The sequence below is a fragment of the Bufo gargarizans genome, chromosome 7, assembly GCF_014858855.1.
Source record: "Bufo gargarizans isolate SCDJY-AF-19 chromosome 7, ASM1485885v1, whole genome shotgun sequence".
In the NCBI taxonomy this organism is placed as follows: Eukaryota; Metazoa; Chordata; class Amphibia; order Anura; family Bufonidae; genus Bufo; species Bufo gargarizans.
In genome coordinates, this window is record NC_058086.1 from 20547111 (window position 1) to 20566112 (window position 19002).

At 46.2% G+C, this 19002-nt stretch overlaps 1 protein-coding gene across 1 annotated transcript in view; it reads left to right on the top strand.

Moving 5' to 3' along the window:
* The window catches only part of LOC122944114 (inter-alpha-trypsin inhibitor heavy chain H3-like), a 64020-nt gene that overhangs the window by 38484 nt on the left and 6534 nt on the right, over positions 1-19002 (top strand). The window contains exon 11 of the mRNA XM_044302347.1: positions 18764-18875. Within this exon, the coding sequence (XP_044158282.1) occupies positions 18764-18875 (112 nt within the window). The remainder of the gene's footprint in view (positions 1-18763; positions 18876-19002) is intronic.

Genomic DNA, 19002 nt, shown 5'->3' on the forward strand with positions numbered 1-19002 from the left:
CATGAATGAAGCAGGCGGCGTGGGCGCATGACGGATGACTCACACTGCCAGCGCCCGTCCTCCCGGCCTGCCTCCTGCCTCCTCCCTCCTCTCTGCTACGAACGGCGACCGCTTCTAATTGTAAGTAATAGACAGCGCTCATCATCTGTGGATGACACATAGCATAAGATGCTATATATGTGTCATCCACAGATCCCCCCCATAACTGTCATACACAGATCCTCATAACAGTGCCATCCAGAGAGGATCCCCTATAAGTGTCACCCACAGATCCCCCATAACAGTGCGTCATCCACAGATCCCCATAACAGTCCGTCACCCACATATCCCCCATAACAGTGCGTCACCCACAGATCCCCCATAACAGTGCGTCACCCACAGATCCCCCATAACAGTGCGTCACCCACAGATCCCCCAGAACAGTGCGTCACCCACAGATCCCCCATAACAGTGTGTCATCCACAGATCCTCCATAACAGTGCATCACCCACAGACCACAATTAGTTCAAAATATTTTTTTTCTTATTTTCCTCCCCAAAAACCTAGGTGCGTCTTATACGCCGGTGCGTCTTACACAGCGAAAAATACGGTACTTAGAGCAGCACAGCAACAGATTAAGAAAAAAAAGGCAAAAATGTGCAGCAAAAAAGTAGAACAAAGCAAAAAAGAAAACGGTTGCATGCCTCCAAAGATGTCAAATCCAAGTCCTCACCAATTCCTGATGAACACAGAGAAGGCAGCACTCCAAAAATAATTGAAGTTTATTTACCCTATATCAGCAACGTTTCAGCTGCTGAATGCAGCCATTTTCAAGCATACAAATGTGTAAATACTCAGGTATATATAGGTGGAATACAATCAGTGGCGTGTCTAGCTTTCAAATTTTGGGAGGGCACACTGGGGGCCAGGACAAAAGTAGGGGGGGCAGCTATAACAACGATACATTTACACAAGTACGCTTATAAATGCTGCGATGCTTTACCCAATACCTAAAACCGCAACAGGGAAGAAAAGTCCTGTTGTTTAAAAAAATTTTTTATATCACTCGGATTTCAACATGTCCTAGTTGCCTGTGGATGACACTTTTATAGGGAGGGGGATCTGTGGATGACACTGCTATGGGGGGGATATGTGGATGACACATACCGTATATAGCATCTTATGCTATATGTGTCATCCACAGATCCACCCCATGACAGTGTCATCCCCATTTCCCCCTCTATGACAGTGTCATCCCCATTTCCCCCTCTATAACAGTGTCATCCACAGATTCCCTCCCTATAACAGTGTCATCCACAGATCCCCCTCCCTATAACAGTGTCATCCACAGATCCCCCTCCCTATAACAGTGTCATCCACAGATCCCCCTCCCTATAACAGTGTCATCCACAGATCTCCCTCCCCGCCTCTCACAGGAGTGTACATTTGACATTTCTAAACTGTAATCCATATCCTGAAGTAACTTTAACTTTAAATCAGGATTAAGCGGCCGCTCATCTCTACTAGTACATTAACCTTACACCACTCGGCTAGCTTCGGTAACAGGGCCAGGCTACAGCCTACAGGCACTGCCTGCTAGTTATTACTGAGTGCTGATTTCTGCAGGTCAGAGCATACGGATTACAGTTTAGAAGAAATGTACACTCCTGTGAGCGGTCCAGTGGCGGATCCAGAGCCTGGTCTTGGGAGGGCCACTTCCAGATTATTTTCTGTCCGCCACCACAGAACAAGGGTGCTTATAGAACAACCAACACAGTGTAGAGGTATACTGTACATTGTGTGGCACAGTGTAGAGGTATACTGTACATTGTGTGGCACAGTGTAGGCTATATGTGTATAACATAAACATATTTCACATGAAAACTTACAATTGCTTGGCCCTTGGGGATCTCGGACGCCACTTCAACACTTTGGCTGGGGGCTCGGCAGAGCTTATGTGTTTTATCCTAATGAGAAAGATTTCATAATAAGGATTTGGAGAAGGGGCAGAGGGATAGCAGAGCAGAGAGAGGCTGGTGCTGCTACTAGGGGGTCATACCATGGGGGAGAAATAAAGCCCACCATAATGCCCCCCCAGTAGAAATAATTCTCCTTATAATGTGACAATGCAAAAAATACCACCTTGTAATGCCCCCAGTTGAGCTAATGTCCCCCATAATTTGCCAGTATAAAATACCCCTATATAGTGCCCCCCAGTAAATGCCCCCACAGTGCTCTTCTCCCCTTCCTCCTAGTGCTCCCCATAATGTACCAGTATAAAATGCCCCATATATCGTGCCCCAGTAGATGCCCTCAGTTTCCCCCATAATTTGCAAGTATAAAATACCCTTTCTTAGTGCCCCCATAGATGATTCCATAGTACTCCTCTCCTAACTTCCCCATATTACCCACCATAATGTGTCCCAGTATAAAATGCTACTGTACAGAGCCCCCCATATAAAATACCCCTTCTTTGTGGCCTCAGTAGATGCCCCTATAGTGCCCACCAATAATGTGCCAGTAATAAGTGCCCCCAATAACGTGCCAGTAATAAGTGCCCCCAATAGCGTGCCAGTAACAAGAGCCCCCCATCACGTGCCAGTAACAAGAGCCCCCATCACGTGCCAGTAATAAGAGCCCCCCAATGTGCCAGTAATAAGAGCCCAGCCCCCCTTCACGTGCCAGTAATTAGAGCCCCCCAATGTTCCAGTTACAAGAGCCCCCCATCATGTGCCAGTAATAAGCCCCCCATCATGTGCCAGTAATAAGCCCCCCATCATGTGCCAGTAATAAGTCCCCCATCATGTGCCAGTAATAAGTCCCCCATCGTGTGCCAGTAATAAGCCCCCCATCATGTGCCAGTAATAAGCCCCCATCATGTGCCAGTAATAAGCCTCCCATGTGCCAGTAATAAGCCCCCCCAATGTGCCAGTAACAAGAACCCCCCTAATGTGCCTGTAAAACTATTGTAAAAAACAAAACAAAAAAACAAACCCTTATACTTACCTCCATGTCAGCGATGCGATGCAGGCCTCTTCCAGCCTGTGTCCCGCGCTGTATGGCTCAGGCGGCACGATGACGTCATCGCGCCGCCTGCGCCGGCCTCTGATAGGCTGCCGGCCTAGTGCCTACAGCCTAACAGAGGAAGGGGAAGGGAGACGCCTCTCCCTCCCCTGCCCCGCCGCAGCACAGGTAGATGACTATGGAGATGAACTCAATGGAAGCGCTCATCTCCCTGTGCCCGACTGTGGCGGCTCACTTGGGGGGGCATTTTAGTTGGGGGTGCACATGGGGGGCACAGCGTGATGAAGGGGGGGGGCTGTGGCCCCCTCTGGCCCCCCCTGGCGACACCACTGAATACGATTAACATCAATTAATATAATCAAGATAAAAACCCATCAAATATCATACACAGAATCAATTCCAGTCAGGTGCATGGTATGCAGGAGCGTAACTATAGAGGAAGCGGCTGCTTTGAGGCCCTGACCCAGAAGGGGCCCATCCAGGTGAAGGAGGGCTAAACGATTTTGTCAGGGCCCCCTCAACAGTATTACACAATTAAATTATTTGTGGTCCTGGCTACGGTGGGAGACCACGAAGAAGGACGAGGGGAAAGGGATGACATGACTGTCCCCTATAGATGGCTGGGGTGTGTGGGAAGCCATGGCCGGGTGGGAGCTAAATGAGGGGCATGCCTGATGGTGAGAGAGGTGCAGAAGGGGATGGGATGGAGGGGTGAGAGCGCGGCGTCCGTGATGGGAGCGTGGGGCCGCGCTAAATAGGCCTCCTTCGCCCCTCCAACAAACGCAGGCTGAGCTTCAGCCTTACTACATATAGTGACAGTATAGAAAGTGTAAGAAATGGATGGAACAGCTGTCGGGCCTGGTCTGAGAGAGCGATCTTTACTAGCCACAGGAATGGTGGCTGCATGAAAGGAAGGGGTTGCGAAAAAATGACTGGGGCACCATTCAAAAATTTGCTGTGGGGCCCAGTCATTTCTAGCTATGCCACTGATGGTATGGTATGGTAGTGTAAATCAACATAATCCCTGTGATATAATAATGTCACAGTGATTATATTGATTCACACTCTCATACCATGTATCTGACTGCGTATGATATTTGATGTGTTTTTATCTTGATTATATTAATTGATGTTAATCGTATTCCACCTATATATACCTGAGTATTTACCACATTTGTATGCTTGAAAATGGCTGCATTCAGCAGATGAAACGTTGCTGATATTGGGCAAATAAACTTCAATTCTTTTTGGAGTGCTGCCTTCTCTGTGTTCATCTGGAATGGAAATGGAAAATATAGAAAAAAGACTGCTGGACCCACTTTCGCCTTGGAAAAAAAAAAAAAAAAACAGTAGGCGAAATTCCCTTTCCTCTAAAAAGTAAAAATGATATATGAGAAGCCACTCTCAGGATACATGTCCTAAAAATGAAACGTCAACATGTGCAGAGTTTGTATATTCAACTTTTTAGAGTTCAAGAGTTATGAGTCCTGTACATGGAATCTGCTGTGTGAATGACAGCCAAGCCCCGTTCCGGACAGCAGAGACACGGAGCAGTAACATGATTGATAATGCTCCGTGCCTCTCTGTGATCTCTTTACTACAAAATCACGGTGACGACTTTATCTCACTGTGATTTTGTAGTAAAAAGATCAGAGAGGCACGGAGCATTATCAGTCATGTTAATGCTCCGTGCCTCTGCTGTCCAGAGCGGGGCTTGGCTCTTTCACGCATTGGATGACACGCACGGGATCTGCTCGTGTGAAACGGCCCTTAGGATTTCAACAATACCAAACACGTATCTTGCGTTTTCTTTTTCTATTACCTTAAAGGGTTTGTCTGGGCTAGGAGCCAACAACCCCAATGGTTGAACTAGGGATGACCGAATCAACTTCGGATGCTGCATCCAAAGTCAATTCACATAAAACTTAGTTTTAATACTGTACAGAACAAGCGCTCCATACAGTATTAGAATGTATTGGCTCCTATGAGCCAAAGTTATTACTTTGCAAAGTCTTGTGAGACTTTGGGTAATAACTACGTAAATTAATTTCTACTTTTAAAAACCTTTGTACTGAACTTAAGTTCGGTTCCAGGCTCATAGGTCTGTCTCAATCAAAATTTTCTACGCCTGGTTTAGGTGAAGAAAATAGTCTAAATGTAAGACAGCTAAGAGGCTGTCTTACATTTAGAATTGGAGCTGGATGTGCCGAAGTTATGCAGAGGCCGGTGCCACTACATCTACCGTCACCTATAGAGCTTAAGACTGGCATTTTTTGTTCACAAAAAAAAATGCCATAGAAACTGCTTGTCATTTTTCCATCTTGCATGTAGTTTTATGTTTTTGTGGCTTTCTCCCTAAATTACTGTGTGAACCACTCTTTTTTTTTCTGGCACTTTTCTCCCTATAGAGACGGTGTCAAGACGCCATAAAAATGCCAAAAGCTTCAGCACACTACATTTTTCTAAAACTGACAGATAAATAAAAAACACTACCTAATTAAATAACAAAAACACCAGTAGTAAAAAATAAAATGCTTGTGCGTCTTGCGTTTCATATTTCCCATCGACCTTCAGCTAACATCAGGGGCTGGTGTTTTTACTGCAGGAAAAAAAAAACATCACTAAAACACAAATGTGCAAAAAATGGCATTAAAAACCTATGTGTGAACCCACTCTATGAGCGGTTTCACATGAATGACTCCATTGCAGGAATCTTGCTCCGTGTGTGAGCGTGATCCTCCGTTTCAGACTTGCAGGATTGCACAGCATTAGGTGTGCTGCCCGTTGCCGTATTGCGGACTGCATTTGCGGCTGCGGAATACACAGGCACCGTTCCGTCCGTGTGCATTCCGCATCACGGATGCGGACCCTTTCAATTCAATGGGTCCGCAAATCTTGAGATGCAGAACGGAACACTACGGAAGCACTACGGAGTGCTTTCTGGGGTTCCGTTTTGTGCCTTCGCACCGCAAAAAGATAGAACTTGCTCTATCTTTTTGCAGAACGGACGGATGGCGGACCCATTCAAGTTTTTCCGCGCGGGTGCAATGCGTTTTGCAAACAACATCTCTTAGCAACCATCAGTGAAAAACGCATCGCACCCGCACTTGCTTGCGGATGCAATGCGTTTTTCACGCAGCCCCATTCACTTCTATGGGGCCAGGGCTGTGGGAAAAACGCAGAATATATAACATGCTGCGATTTTCACGCAACGCAGAACTGATGCGTAAAAAACAACGCTCATGTACACAGACCCATTGAAATGAATGGGTCAGTATTCAGTGCGGGTGCTGTGCGTTCACATCACGCATTGCACCCACGCGGAAAACTCGCTCGTGTGAAAGGGGCCTAAAGGAACATAGTGACATAATGCTGTCAGGAAGATCCTGTAGCAGAGGCACAAGGGCATTATAAATCAGCAATGGACTCGCTTGTGTGAAACAGCCCTAACGCATTAAAACGCTTTGCACTCGCGCATAAAAATAGTGCATTTTCCCGCAACGCACCCGCATCTTGTCCAGCCCTCACAGGCGATGCCCGTGTGAAAGAGGCCTCAGAGGATCGAGTTGGTGGGGGAGAGGTTTAGTCAGGGAAAAGTCATTTTAGGTAGCTTGATCAGCCTGCCTGAAAAGATGTGTTTTTAATAGGGATGAGCGAACTCGAACTGTATAGTTCGGGTTCGTACCGAATTTTGGGGTGTCCGTGACACGGACCCGAACCCGGACATTTTCGTAAAAGTCCGGGTTCGGGTTCGGTGTTCGTCGCTTTCTTGGCGCTTTTGTGACGCTTTCTTGGCGCTTTTTGAAAGGCTGCAAAGCAGCCAATCAACAAGCGTCATACTACTTGCCCCAAGAGGCCATCACAGCCATGCCTACTATTGGCATGGCTGTGATTGGCCAGAGCACCATGTGACCCAGCCTCTATTTAAGCTGGAGTCACATAGCGCCGCCCGTCACTCTGCTCTGATTAGCGTAGGGAGAGGTTGCGGCTGCGACAGTAGGGCGAGATTAGGCAGATTAACTCCTCCAAAGGACTTGATTAACTGATCGATCTGCAGCTGTGGATCATTGAGCTGCTGATCCTCAATTGCTCACTGTTTTTAGGCTGCACAGACCGTTTGTCAGTCTCATTTTTCTGGGGTGATCGGCGGCCATTTTGTGTCTTGTGGTGCGCCAGCACAAGCTGCGACCAAGTGCATTTAACCCTCAATGGTGTGGTTGTTTTTTGGCTAAAGCCTACATCAGGGTGAAGCTGTCACACCAAGTGCATTTAACCAGCAATAGTCTGTTCATTTTTTGGCCATATACAAAATCAGGGGCAAGCTGCGCCTGTCACCAAGTGCATTTAACCCTCAATGGTGTGGTTGTTTTTTGGCTAAAGCCTACATCAGGGTGAAGCTGTGACACCAAGTGCATTTAACCAGCAATAGTCTGTTCATTTTTTGGCCATATACAAAATCAGGGGCAAGCTGCGCCTGTCACCAAGTGCATTTAACCCTCAATGGTGTGGTTGTTTTTTGGCTAAAGCCTACATCAGGGTGAAGCTGTCACACCAAGTGCATTTAACCAGCAATAGTCTGTTCATTTTTTGGCCATATACAAAATCAGGGGCAAGCTGCGCCTGTCACCAAGTGCATTTAACCCTCAATGGTGTGGTTGTTTTTTGGCTAAAGCCTACATCAGGGTGAAGCTGTCACACCAAGTGCATTTAACCAGCAATAGTCTGTTTATTTTTTGGCCATATCCCAGTCTAATTCTGTCACTAAATCCATACCGGTCACCCAGCGCCTAAATACTAGGCCTCAAATTTATATCCAGCTAAATCTGTCCCTAGTGCTGTAGCTGGGCGAGTTATTTAGTGTCCGTTCAAGCACATTTCTTGTTCTGGGTTGAAATACAATTCCCAATTTAGCAATTTCATAATTTAGTGGTTCCTGCTATATCAGAGCTATTTGAAATCTATCCCAAAAAGGGTATATAATATTGAAGGTGCACATTGGGTCATTCAGAATAACTTCACACACACCCGCTACTGTGTATTTCCAAGTCTAATTCTGTCACTAAACCCATACCTGTCACCCAGCGCCTAAATACTAGGCCTCAAATTTAAATCCCTCTAAATCTCTCGTTACCGCTGTACTGTTGTTGCTGGGCAAGATATTTAGTGTCCGTCAAAGCACATTTTTTGTTCTGGGTTGAAGTACAATTCCCAATTTAGCAATTTCATAATTTAGTGGTTCCTGCTATATCAGAGCTATTTGGAATCTATCCCTAAAAGGGTATATAATATTGAAGGTGCACATTGGGTCATTCAGAATAACTTCACACACACCCGCTACTGTGTATTTCCAAGTCTAATTCTGTCACTAAACCCATACCTGTCACCCAGCGCCTAAATACTAGGCCTCAAATTTAAATCCCTCTAAATCTCTCGTTACCGCTGTACTGTTGTTGCTGGGCAAGATATTTAGTGTCCGTCAAAGCACATTTTTTGTTCTGGGTTGAAGTACAATTCCCAATTTAGCAATTTCATAATTTAGTGGTTCCTGCTATATCAGAGCTATTTGGAATCTATCCCTAAAAGGGTATATAATATTGAAGGTGCACATTGGGTCATTCAGAATAACTTCACACACACCCGCTACTGTGTATTTCCAAGTCTAATTCTGTCACTAAACCCATACCTGTCACCCAGCGCCTAAATACTAGGCCTCAAATTTAAATCCCTCTAAATCTCTCGTTACCGCTGTACTGTTGTTGCTGGGCAAGATATTTAGTGTCCGTCAAAGCACATTTTTTGTTCTGGGTTGAAGTACAATTCCCAATTTAGCAATTTCATAATTTAGTGGTTTCTGCTATATCAGAGCTATTTGAAATCTATCCCTAAAAGGGTATATAATATTGAAGGTGCACATAGGGTCATTCAGAATAACTTCACACACACGCTTCTGTGCATTTCCAAGTCTAATTCTGTCACTAAATCCATACCGGTGACCCAGCGCCTAAATACTAGGCCTCAAATTTAAATCCCTCTAAATCTCTCGTTACCCACCGCTGTACTGTTGTTGCTGGGCAAGATATTTAGTGTCCGTCAAAGCACATTTTTTGTTCTGGGTTGAAGTACAATTCCCAATTTAGCAATTTCATAATTTAGTGGTTTCTGCTATATCAGAGCTATTTGAAATCTATCCCTAAAAGGGTATATAATATTGAAGGTGCACATAGGGTCATTCAGAATAACTTCACACACACGCTTCTGTGCATTTCCAAGTCTAATTCTGTCACTAAATCCATACCGGTGACCCAGCGCCTAAATACTAGGCCTCAAATTTAAATCCCTCTAAATCTCTCGTTACCCACCGCTGTACTGTTGTTGCTGGGCAAGATATTTAGTGTCCGTCAAAGCACATTTTTTGTTCTGGGTTGAAGTACAATTCCCAATTTAGCAATTTCATAATTTAGTGGTTTCTGCTATATCAGAGCTATTTGGAATCTATCCCTAAAAGGGTATATAATATTGAAGGTGCACATTGGGTCATTCAGAATAACTTCACACACACCCGCTACTGTGTATTTCCAAGTCTAATTCTGTCACTAAACCCATACCTGTCACCCAGCGCCTAAATACTAGGCCTCAAATTTAAATCCCTCTAAATCTCTCGTTACCGCTGTACTGTTGTTGCTGGGCAAGATATTTAGTGTCCGTCAAAGCACATTTTTTGTTCTGGGTTGAAGTACAATTCCCAATTTAGCAATTTCATAATTTAGTGGTTTCTGCTATATCAGAGCTATTTGAAATCTATCCCTAAAAGGGTATATAATATTGAAGGTGCACATAGGGTCATTCAGAATAACTTCACACACACGCTTCTGTGCATTTCCAAGTCTAATTCTGTCACTAAATCCATACCGGTGACCCAGCGCCTAAATACTAGGCCTCAAATTTAAATCCCTCTAAATCTCTCGTTACCCACCGCTGTACTGTTGTTGCTGGGCAAGATATTTAGTGTCCGTCAAAGCACATTTTTTGTTCTGGGTTGAAGTACAATTCCCAATTTAGCAATTTCATAATTTAGTGGTTTCTGCTATATCAGAGCTATTTGAAATCTATCCCTAAAAGGGTATATAATATTGAAGGTGCACATAGGGTCATTCAGAATAACTTCACACACACGCTTCTGTGCATTTCCAAGTCTAATTCTGTCACTAAATCCATACCGGTGACCCAGCGCCTAAATACTAGGCCTCAAATTTAAATCCCTCTAAATCTCTCGTTACCCACCGCTGTACTGTTGTTGCTGGGCAAGATATTTAGTGTCCGTCAAAGCACATTTTTTGTTCTGGGTTGAAGTACAATTCCCAATTTAGCAATTTCATAATTTAGTGGTTTCTGCTATATCAGAGCTATTTGAAATCTATCCCTAAAAGGGTATATAATATTGAAGGTGCACATAGGGTCATTCAGAATAACTTCACACACACGCTTCTGTGCATTTCCAAGTCTAATTCTGTCACTAAATCCATACCGGTGACCCAGCGCCTAAATACTAGGCCTCAAATTTAAATCCCTCTAAATCTCTCGTTACCCACCGCTGTACTGTTGTTGCTGGGCAAGATATTTAGTGTCCGTCAAAGCACATTTTTTGTTCTGGGTTGAAGTACAATTCCCAATTTAGCAATTTCATAATTTAGTGGTTTCTGCTATATCAGAGCTATTTGAAATCTATCCCTAAAAGGGTATATAATATTGAAGGTGCACATAGGGTCATTCAGAATAACTTCACACACACGCTTCTGTGCATTTCCAAGTCTAATTCTGTCACTAAATCCATACCGGTGACCCAGCGCCTAAATACTAGGCCTCAAATTTAAATCCCTCTAAATCTCTCGTTACCCACCGCTGTACTGTTGTTGCTGGGCAAGATATTTAGTGTCCGTCAAAGCACATTTTTTGTTCTGGGTTGAAGTACAATTCCCAATTTAGCAATTTCATAATTTAGTGGTTTCTGCTATATCAGAGCTATTTGAAATCTATCCCTAAAAGGGTATATAATATTGAAGGTGCACATAGGGTCATTCAGAATAACTTCACACACACGCTTCTGTGCATTTCCAAGTCTAATTCTGTCACTAAATCCATACCGGTGACCCAGCGCCTAAATACTAGGCCTCAAATTTAAATCCCTCTAAATCTCTCGTTACCCACCGCTGTACTGTTGTTGCTGGGCAAGATATTTAGTGTCCGTCAAAGCACATTTTTTGTTCTGGGTTGAAGTACAATTCCCAATTTAGCAATTTCATAATTTAGTGGTTTCTGCTATATCAGAGCTATTTGAAATCTATCCCTAAAAGGGTATATAATATTGAAGGTGCACATAGGGTCATTCAGAATAACTTCACACACACGCTTCTGTGCATTTCCAAGTCTAATTCTGTCACTAAATCCATACCGGTGACCCAGCGCCTAAATACTAGGCCTCAAATTTAAATCCCTCTAAATCTCTCGTTACCCACCGCTGTACTGTTGTTGCTGGGCAAGATATTTAGTGTCCGTCAAAGCACATTTTTTGTTCTGGGTTGAAGTACAATTCCCAATTTAGCAATTTCATAATTTAGTGGTTTCTGCTATATCAGAGCTATTTGAAATCTATCCCTAAAAGGGTATATAATATTGAAGGTGCACATAGGGTCATTCAGAATAACTTCACACACACGCTTCTGTGCATTTCCAAGTCTAATTCTGTCACTAAATCCATACCGGTGACCCAGCGCCTAAATACTAGGCCTCAAATTTAAATCCCTCTAAATCTCTCGTTACCCACCGCTGTACTGTTGTTGCTGGGCAAGATATTTAGTGTCCGTCAAAGCACATTTTTTGTTCTGGGTTGAAGTACAATTCCCAATTTAGCAATTTCATAATTTAGTGGTTTCTGCTATATCAGAGCTATTTGAAATCTATCCCTAAAAGGGTATATAATATTGAAGGTGCACATTGGGTCATTCAGAATAACTTCACACACACGCTTCTGTGCATTTCCAAGTCTAATTCTGTCACTAAATCCATACCGGTCACCCAGCGCCTAAATACTAGGCCTCAAATTTATATCCCGCTGAATTTGAATACAATACATTGGGCCAAATAATATATTTGTTGTTGTGGTGAACCATAACAATGAGAAAAACATCTAGTAAGGGACGCGGACGTGGACATGGTCGTGGTGGTGTTAGTGGACCCTCTGGTGCTGGGAGAGGACGTGGCCGTTCTGCCACATCCACACGTCCTAGTGTACCAACTACCTCAGGTCCCAGTAGCCGCCAGAATTTACAGCGATATATGGTGGGGCCCAATGCCGTTCTAAGGATGGTAAGGCCTGAGCAGGTACAGGCATTAGTCAATTGGGTGGCCGACAGTGGATCCAGCACGTTCACATTATCTCCCACCCAGTCTTCTGCAGAAAGCGCACAGATGGCGCCTGAAAACCAACCCCATCAGTCTGTCACATCACCCCCATGCATACCAGGGAAACTGTCTCAGCCTCAAGTTATGCAGCAGTCTCTTATGCTGTTTGAAGACTCCGCTGGCAGGGTTTCCCAAGGGCATCCACCTAGCCCTTCCCCAGCGGTGAAAGACATAGAATGCCCTGACGCACAACCACTTATGTTTCCTGATGATGAGGACATGGGAATACCACCTCAGCATGTCTCTGATGATGACGAAACACAGGTGCCAACTGCTGCGTCTTTCTGCAGTGTGCAGACTGAACAGGAGGTCAGGGATCAAGACTGGGTGGAAGACGATGCAGGGGACGATGAGGTCCTAGACCCCACATGGAATGAAGGTCGTGCCACTGACTTTCACAGTTCGGAGGAAGAGGCAGTGGTGAGACCGAGCCAACAGCGTAGCAAAAGAGGGAGCAGTGGGCAAAAGCAGAACACCCGCCGCCAAGAGACTCCGCCTGCTACTGACCGCCGCCATCTGGGACCGAGCACCCCAAAGGCAGCTTCAAGGAGTTCCCTGGCATGGCACTTCTTCAAACAATGTGCTGACGACAAGACCCGAGTGGTTTGCACGCTGTGCCATCAGAGCCTGAAGCGAGGCATTAACGTTCTGAACCTGAGCACAACCTGCATGACCAGGCACCTGCATGCAAAGCATGAACTGCAGTGGAGTAAACACCTTAAAACCAAGGAAGTCACTCAGGCTCCCCCTGCTACCTCTTCTGCTGCTGCCGCCTCGGCCTATTCTGCTGCTGCCGCCTCGGCCTCTTCCTCCGCCTCTGGAGGAACGTTGGCACCTGCCGCCCAGCAAACAGGGGATGTACCACCAACACCACCACCACCACCTCCGTCACCAAGCGTCTCAACCATGTCACACGCCAGCGTTCAGCTCTCCATCTCACAAACATTTGATAGAAAGCGTAAATTCCCACCTAGCCACCCTCGATCCCTGGCCCTGAATGCCAGCATTTCTAAACTACTGGCCTATGAAATGCTGTCATTTAGGCTGGTGGACACAGACAGCTTCAAACAGCTCATGTCGCTTGCTGTCCCACAGTATGTTGTTCCCAGCCGGCACTACTTCTCCAAGAGAGCCGTGCCTTCCCTGCACAACCAAGTATCCGATAAAATCAAGTGTGCACTGCGCAACGCCATCTGTAGCAAGGTCCACCTAACCACAGATACGTGGACCAGTAAGCACGGCCAGGGACGCTATATCTCCCTAACTGCACACTGGGTAAATGTAGTGGCAGCTGGGCCCCAGGCGGAGAGCTGTTTGGCGCACGTCCTGCCGCCGCCAAGGATCGCAGGGCAACATTCTTTGCCTCCTGTTGCCACCTCCTCCTTCTCGGCTTCCTCCTCCTCTTCTTCCACCTGCTCATCCAGTCAGCCACACACCTTCACCACCAACTTCAGCACAGCCCGGGGTAAACGTCAGCAGGCCATTCTGAAACTCATATGTTTGGGGGACAGGCCCCACACCGCACAGGAGTTGTGGCGGGGTATTGAACAACAGACCGACGAGTGGTTGCTGCCGGTGAGCCTCAAGCCCGGCCTGGTGGTGTGTGATAATGGGCGAAATCTCGTTGCAGCTCTGGGACTAGCCAATTTGACGCACATCCCTTGCTTGGCGCATGTGCTGAATTTGGTGGTGCAGAAGTTCATTCACAACTACCCCGACATGTCAGAGCTGCTGCATAAAGTGCGGGCCGTCTGTTCGCGCTTCCGGCGTTCACATCCTGCCGCTGCTCGCCTGTCTGCGCTACAGCGTAACTTCGGCCTTCCCGCTCACCGCCTCATATGCGACGTGCCCACCAGGTGGAACTCCACCTTGCACATGCTGGACAGACTGTGCGAGCAGCAGCAGGCCATAGTGGAGTTTCAGCTGCAGCACGCACGGGTCAGTCGCACTACAGAACAGCACCACTTCACCACCAATGACTGGGCCTCCATGCGAGACCTGTGTGCCCTGTTGCGCTGTTTCGAGTACTCCACCAACATGGCCAGTGGCGATGACACCGTTATCAGCGTTACAATACCACTTCTATGTCTCCTTGAGAAAACACTTAGGGCGATGATGGAACAGGAGGTGGCCCAGGAGGAGGAGGAGGAGGATGAGGAAGAGGGGTCATTTTTAGCACTTTCAGGCCAGTCTCTTCGAAGTGACTCAGAGGGAGGTTTTTTGCAACAGCAGAGGCCAGGTACAAATGTGGCCAGCCAGGGCCCACTACTGGAGGACGAGGAGGACGAGGATGAGGAGGAGGTGGAGGAGGATGAGGATGAAGCATGGTCACAGCGGGGTGGCACCCAACGCAGCTCGGGTCCATCACTGGTGCGTGGCTGGGGGGAAAGGCAGGACGATGACGATACGCCTCCCACAGAGGACAGCTTGTCCTTACCCCTGGGCAGCCTGGCACACATGAGCGACTACATGCTGCAGTGCCTGCGCAACGACAGCAGAGTTGCCCACATTTTAACCTGTGCGGACTACTGGGTTGCCACCCTGCTGGATCCACGCTACAAAGACAATGTGCCCACCTTACTTCCTGCACTGGAGCGTGATAGGAAGATGCGCGAGTACAAGCGCACGTTGGTAGACGCGCTACTGAGAGCATTCCCAAATGTCACAGGGGAACAAGTGGAAGCCCAAGGCCAAGGCAGAGGAGGAGCAAGAGGTCGCCAAGGCAGCTGTGTCACGGCCAGCTCCTCTGAGGGCAGGGTTAGCATGGCAGAGATGTGGAAAACTTTTGTCAACACGCCACAGCTAACTGCACCACCACCTGATACGCAACGTGTTAGCAGGAGGCAACATTTCACTAACATGGTGGAACAGTACGTGTGCACACCCCTCCACGTACTGACTGATGGTTCGGCCCCATTCAACTTCTGGGTCTCTAAATTGTCCACGTGGCCAGAGCTAGCCTTTTATGCCTTGGAGGTGCTGGCCTGCCCGGCAGCCAGCGTTTTGTCTGAACGTGTATTCAGCACGGCAGGGGGCGTCATTACAGACAAACGCAGCCGCCTGTCTACAGCCAATGTGGACAAGCTGACGTTCATAAAAATGAACCAGGCATGGATCCCACAGGACCTGTCCGTCCCTTGTCCAGATTAGACATTAACTACCTCCCCATAACCATATATTATTGGACTCCAGGGCACTTCCTCATTCAATCCTATTTTTATTTTCATTTTACCATTATATTGCGATGCTACCCAAAGTTGAATGAACCTCTCCTCTGCCTGTGTGCTAGGCCTAAATATATGCCAATGGACTGTTGCAGTGGTGGCTGACATGAAGCCTGATTCTCTGCTATGACATGCAGACTAATTCTCTGCTGACATGAAGCCAGATTGTCTGTTACGGGACCTCTCTCCTCTGCCTGGGTGCTGGGCCTAAATTTATGACAATGGACTGTTGCAGTGGTGGCTGACGTGAAGCCTGATTCTCTGCTATGACATGCAGACTGATTCTCTGCTGACATGAAGCCAGATCCTCTGTTACGGGACCTCTCTCCTCTGCCTGGGTGCTGGGCCTAAATTTATGACAATGGACTGTTGCAGTGGTGGCTGACGTGAAGCCTGATTCTCTGCTATGACATGCAGACTGATTCTCTGCTGACATGAAGCCAGATCCTCTTTTACGGGACCTCTCTCCTCTGCCTGGGTGCTGGGCCTAAATTTATGACAATGGACTGTTGCAGTGGTGGCTGACGTGAAGCCTGATTCTCTGCTATGACATGCAGACTGATTCTCTGCTGTCATGAAGCCAGATTGTCTGTTACGGGACCTTTCTCCTCTACCTGGGTTCTGGGCCTAAATTTATGAAAATTGACTCTTACAGTGGTGGGTGACGTGAAGCCTGATTCTCTGCTATGATATGAAGACTGATTCTCTGCTGACATGAAGCCAGATTGTCTGTTACGGGACCTTTCTCCTCTGCCTGGGTTCTGGGCCTAAATTTATGAAAATTGACTCTTACAGTGGTGGGTGACGTGAAGCCTGATTCTCTGCTATGATATGAAGACTGATTCTCTGCTGACATGAAGCCAGATTGTCTGTTACGGGACCTTTCTCCTCTGCCTGGGTTCTGGGCCTAAATTTATGAAAATTGACTCTTACAGTGGTGGGTGACGTGAAGCCTGATTCTCTGCTATGATATGAAGACTGATTCTCTGCTGACATGAAGCCAGATTGTCTGTTACGGGACCTTTCTCCTCTGCCTGGGTTCTGGGCCTAAATTTATGAAAATTGACTCTTACAGTGGTGGGTGACGTGAAGCCTGATTCTCTGCTATGATATGAAGACTGATTCTCTGCTGACATGAAGCCAGATTCTCTGTTACGGGACCTCTCTCCTCTGCCTGGGTGCTGGGCCTAAATTTATGACAATGGACTGTTGCAGTGGTGGCTGACGTGAAGCCTGATTCTCTGCTATGACATGCAGACTGATTCTCTGCTGACATGAAGCCAGATTCTCTGTTACGGGACCTCTCTCCTCTGCCTGTGTGTGTGCTGGGCCTAAATATATGCCAATGGACTGTTGCAGTGGTGGCTGACGTGAAGCCTCATTCTCTGCTATGACATGCAGACTAATTCTCTGCTGACATGAAGACAGATTCTCTGTTACGGGACCTCTCTCCTCTGCCTGGGTGCCGGGGCCTAAATATCTGAGAATGGACTGTTCCAGTGGTGGGTGACGGGAAGCCAGATTCTCTGCTATGGAACCTCTCTCCAATTGATTTTGGTTAATTTTTATTTATTTAATTTCTATTTTAATTCATTTCCCTATCCACATTTGTTTGCAGGGGATTTACCTACATGTTGCTGCCTTTTGCAGCCCTCTAGCTCTTTCCTGGGCTGTTTTACAGCCTTTTTAGTGCCGAAAAGTTCGGGTCCCCATTGACTTCAATGGGGTTCGGGTTCGGGACGAAGTTCGGATCGGGTTCGGATCCCGAACCCGAACATTTCCGGGATGTTCGGCCGAACTTCTCGAACCCGAACATCCAGGTGTTCGCTCAACTCTAGTTTTTAAGGCACGTTTGAAGGTGGAGAAGTTGTGAATTGACCTAATATTCCAGGGCAGAGTATTCCAGAGAGTAGGTGCAGCTCGAGAAAAGTCTAGAAGACGAGAGTGAGAGGTACGAATTATGGAGAATATTAATCTTAGGTCACTAACAGAACAGAGAGCACGAGTAGGGTGGTAGACGGAAGGGAGATGTATGGAGGTGCAGCACTGTGGAGAGCTTTGTGGGTGAGGGTGAGAAGTTCTCTATTCTGTGATGGATGGGCAACCAGTGAAGTGACTGGCACAGACTAGTAGCATCAGTGTAGCGGTTGGATAGATGAGCCTGGCTGCAGCATTTAGGACAGACTGAAGGGGGAGAGTTTAGTGAGAGGGAGACCGATTAGTAATGCGTTGCAGTAGTCAATACTAGTGTTGCTCGCGAATATTCTAATTGCAAATTCGCGAATATCTAGAATATAGTGCTATATCTCCGTAATCGCGAATATTCTTTTTTTCATCAGTCCTCATGATCCCTCACTGCTTCTTGCTTGTGGGCCAATGAGAAGGCTGCAATATCTTTGACTTTAGGAGTAGTGTTGATCGCAAATTTTTGTATTTTGAATTTGTATCACGAATTTTCCGATTGCCGATTTTTGCAAGCAAGAAAATAATGACTGGAGATTTTGCTAATAATTTGCGAATATATGACGAATATTCGCGAAATATTGCAAATTCGAATATTACCCCTGCTGCTCATCACTGGTCAAGACGAGAATGAATCAAGGCAACAACAAGGGTTTTTGCCGTTTCCTACCGTAAGAAAATGGCAGATTCTGGCGATATTCTTGAGGTGCAGACGATAAGAGCGTGTAAGTGATTGAATATGGGGAACAAAGGAAAGATCTGAGTCAAATGTGGACCCAAGATAGCGGGCTGCCCCGGAGTTATGATAGTGCTGCAGACTGAAATTGAAATATCAAGTTTAGGTGGGTTAGTAGATGGGGGAAAGACCAGAAGTTTAGTAAATCACAAATCCATGAAACTGCAGAAATACAAACTCTGATTTGATTTATTTTTACTTACAAATATATGGTAAAAGCATGATGTTTACAGATACATGGTTCCTGCATTCCCCCACCATCTGTGGCTGTGAAAGATTCCTAGTAGTATTTACAATGTGCCAACTATTTTTGTAATTTAATGTAATCTATTGTTATGTGTTTTCTCACTCTTGGGTTAATAATGGTTTACTTTTCAAGGACAATTTTTTCATGGAATCAATTATGAAATTTCTAATATTCACGAAACTGAAAATCCTGAGAAACCGGATGCAACAATGAAAGTGAAGAACAAGCTGCTGACAGTGACCAGGTAAGGAATATTTATGGTTTCAGTAGATAATCACAAAACGTGAGTAATTAAGTGGGCAACCAGTAGATCAGAATCTGCTGTTGAAAATATAATCTTTCAGCAGGATCCACCCCATTAAACCAGCCAT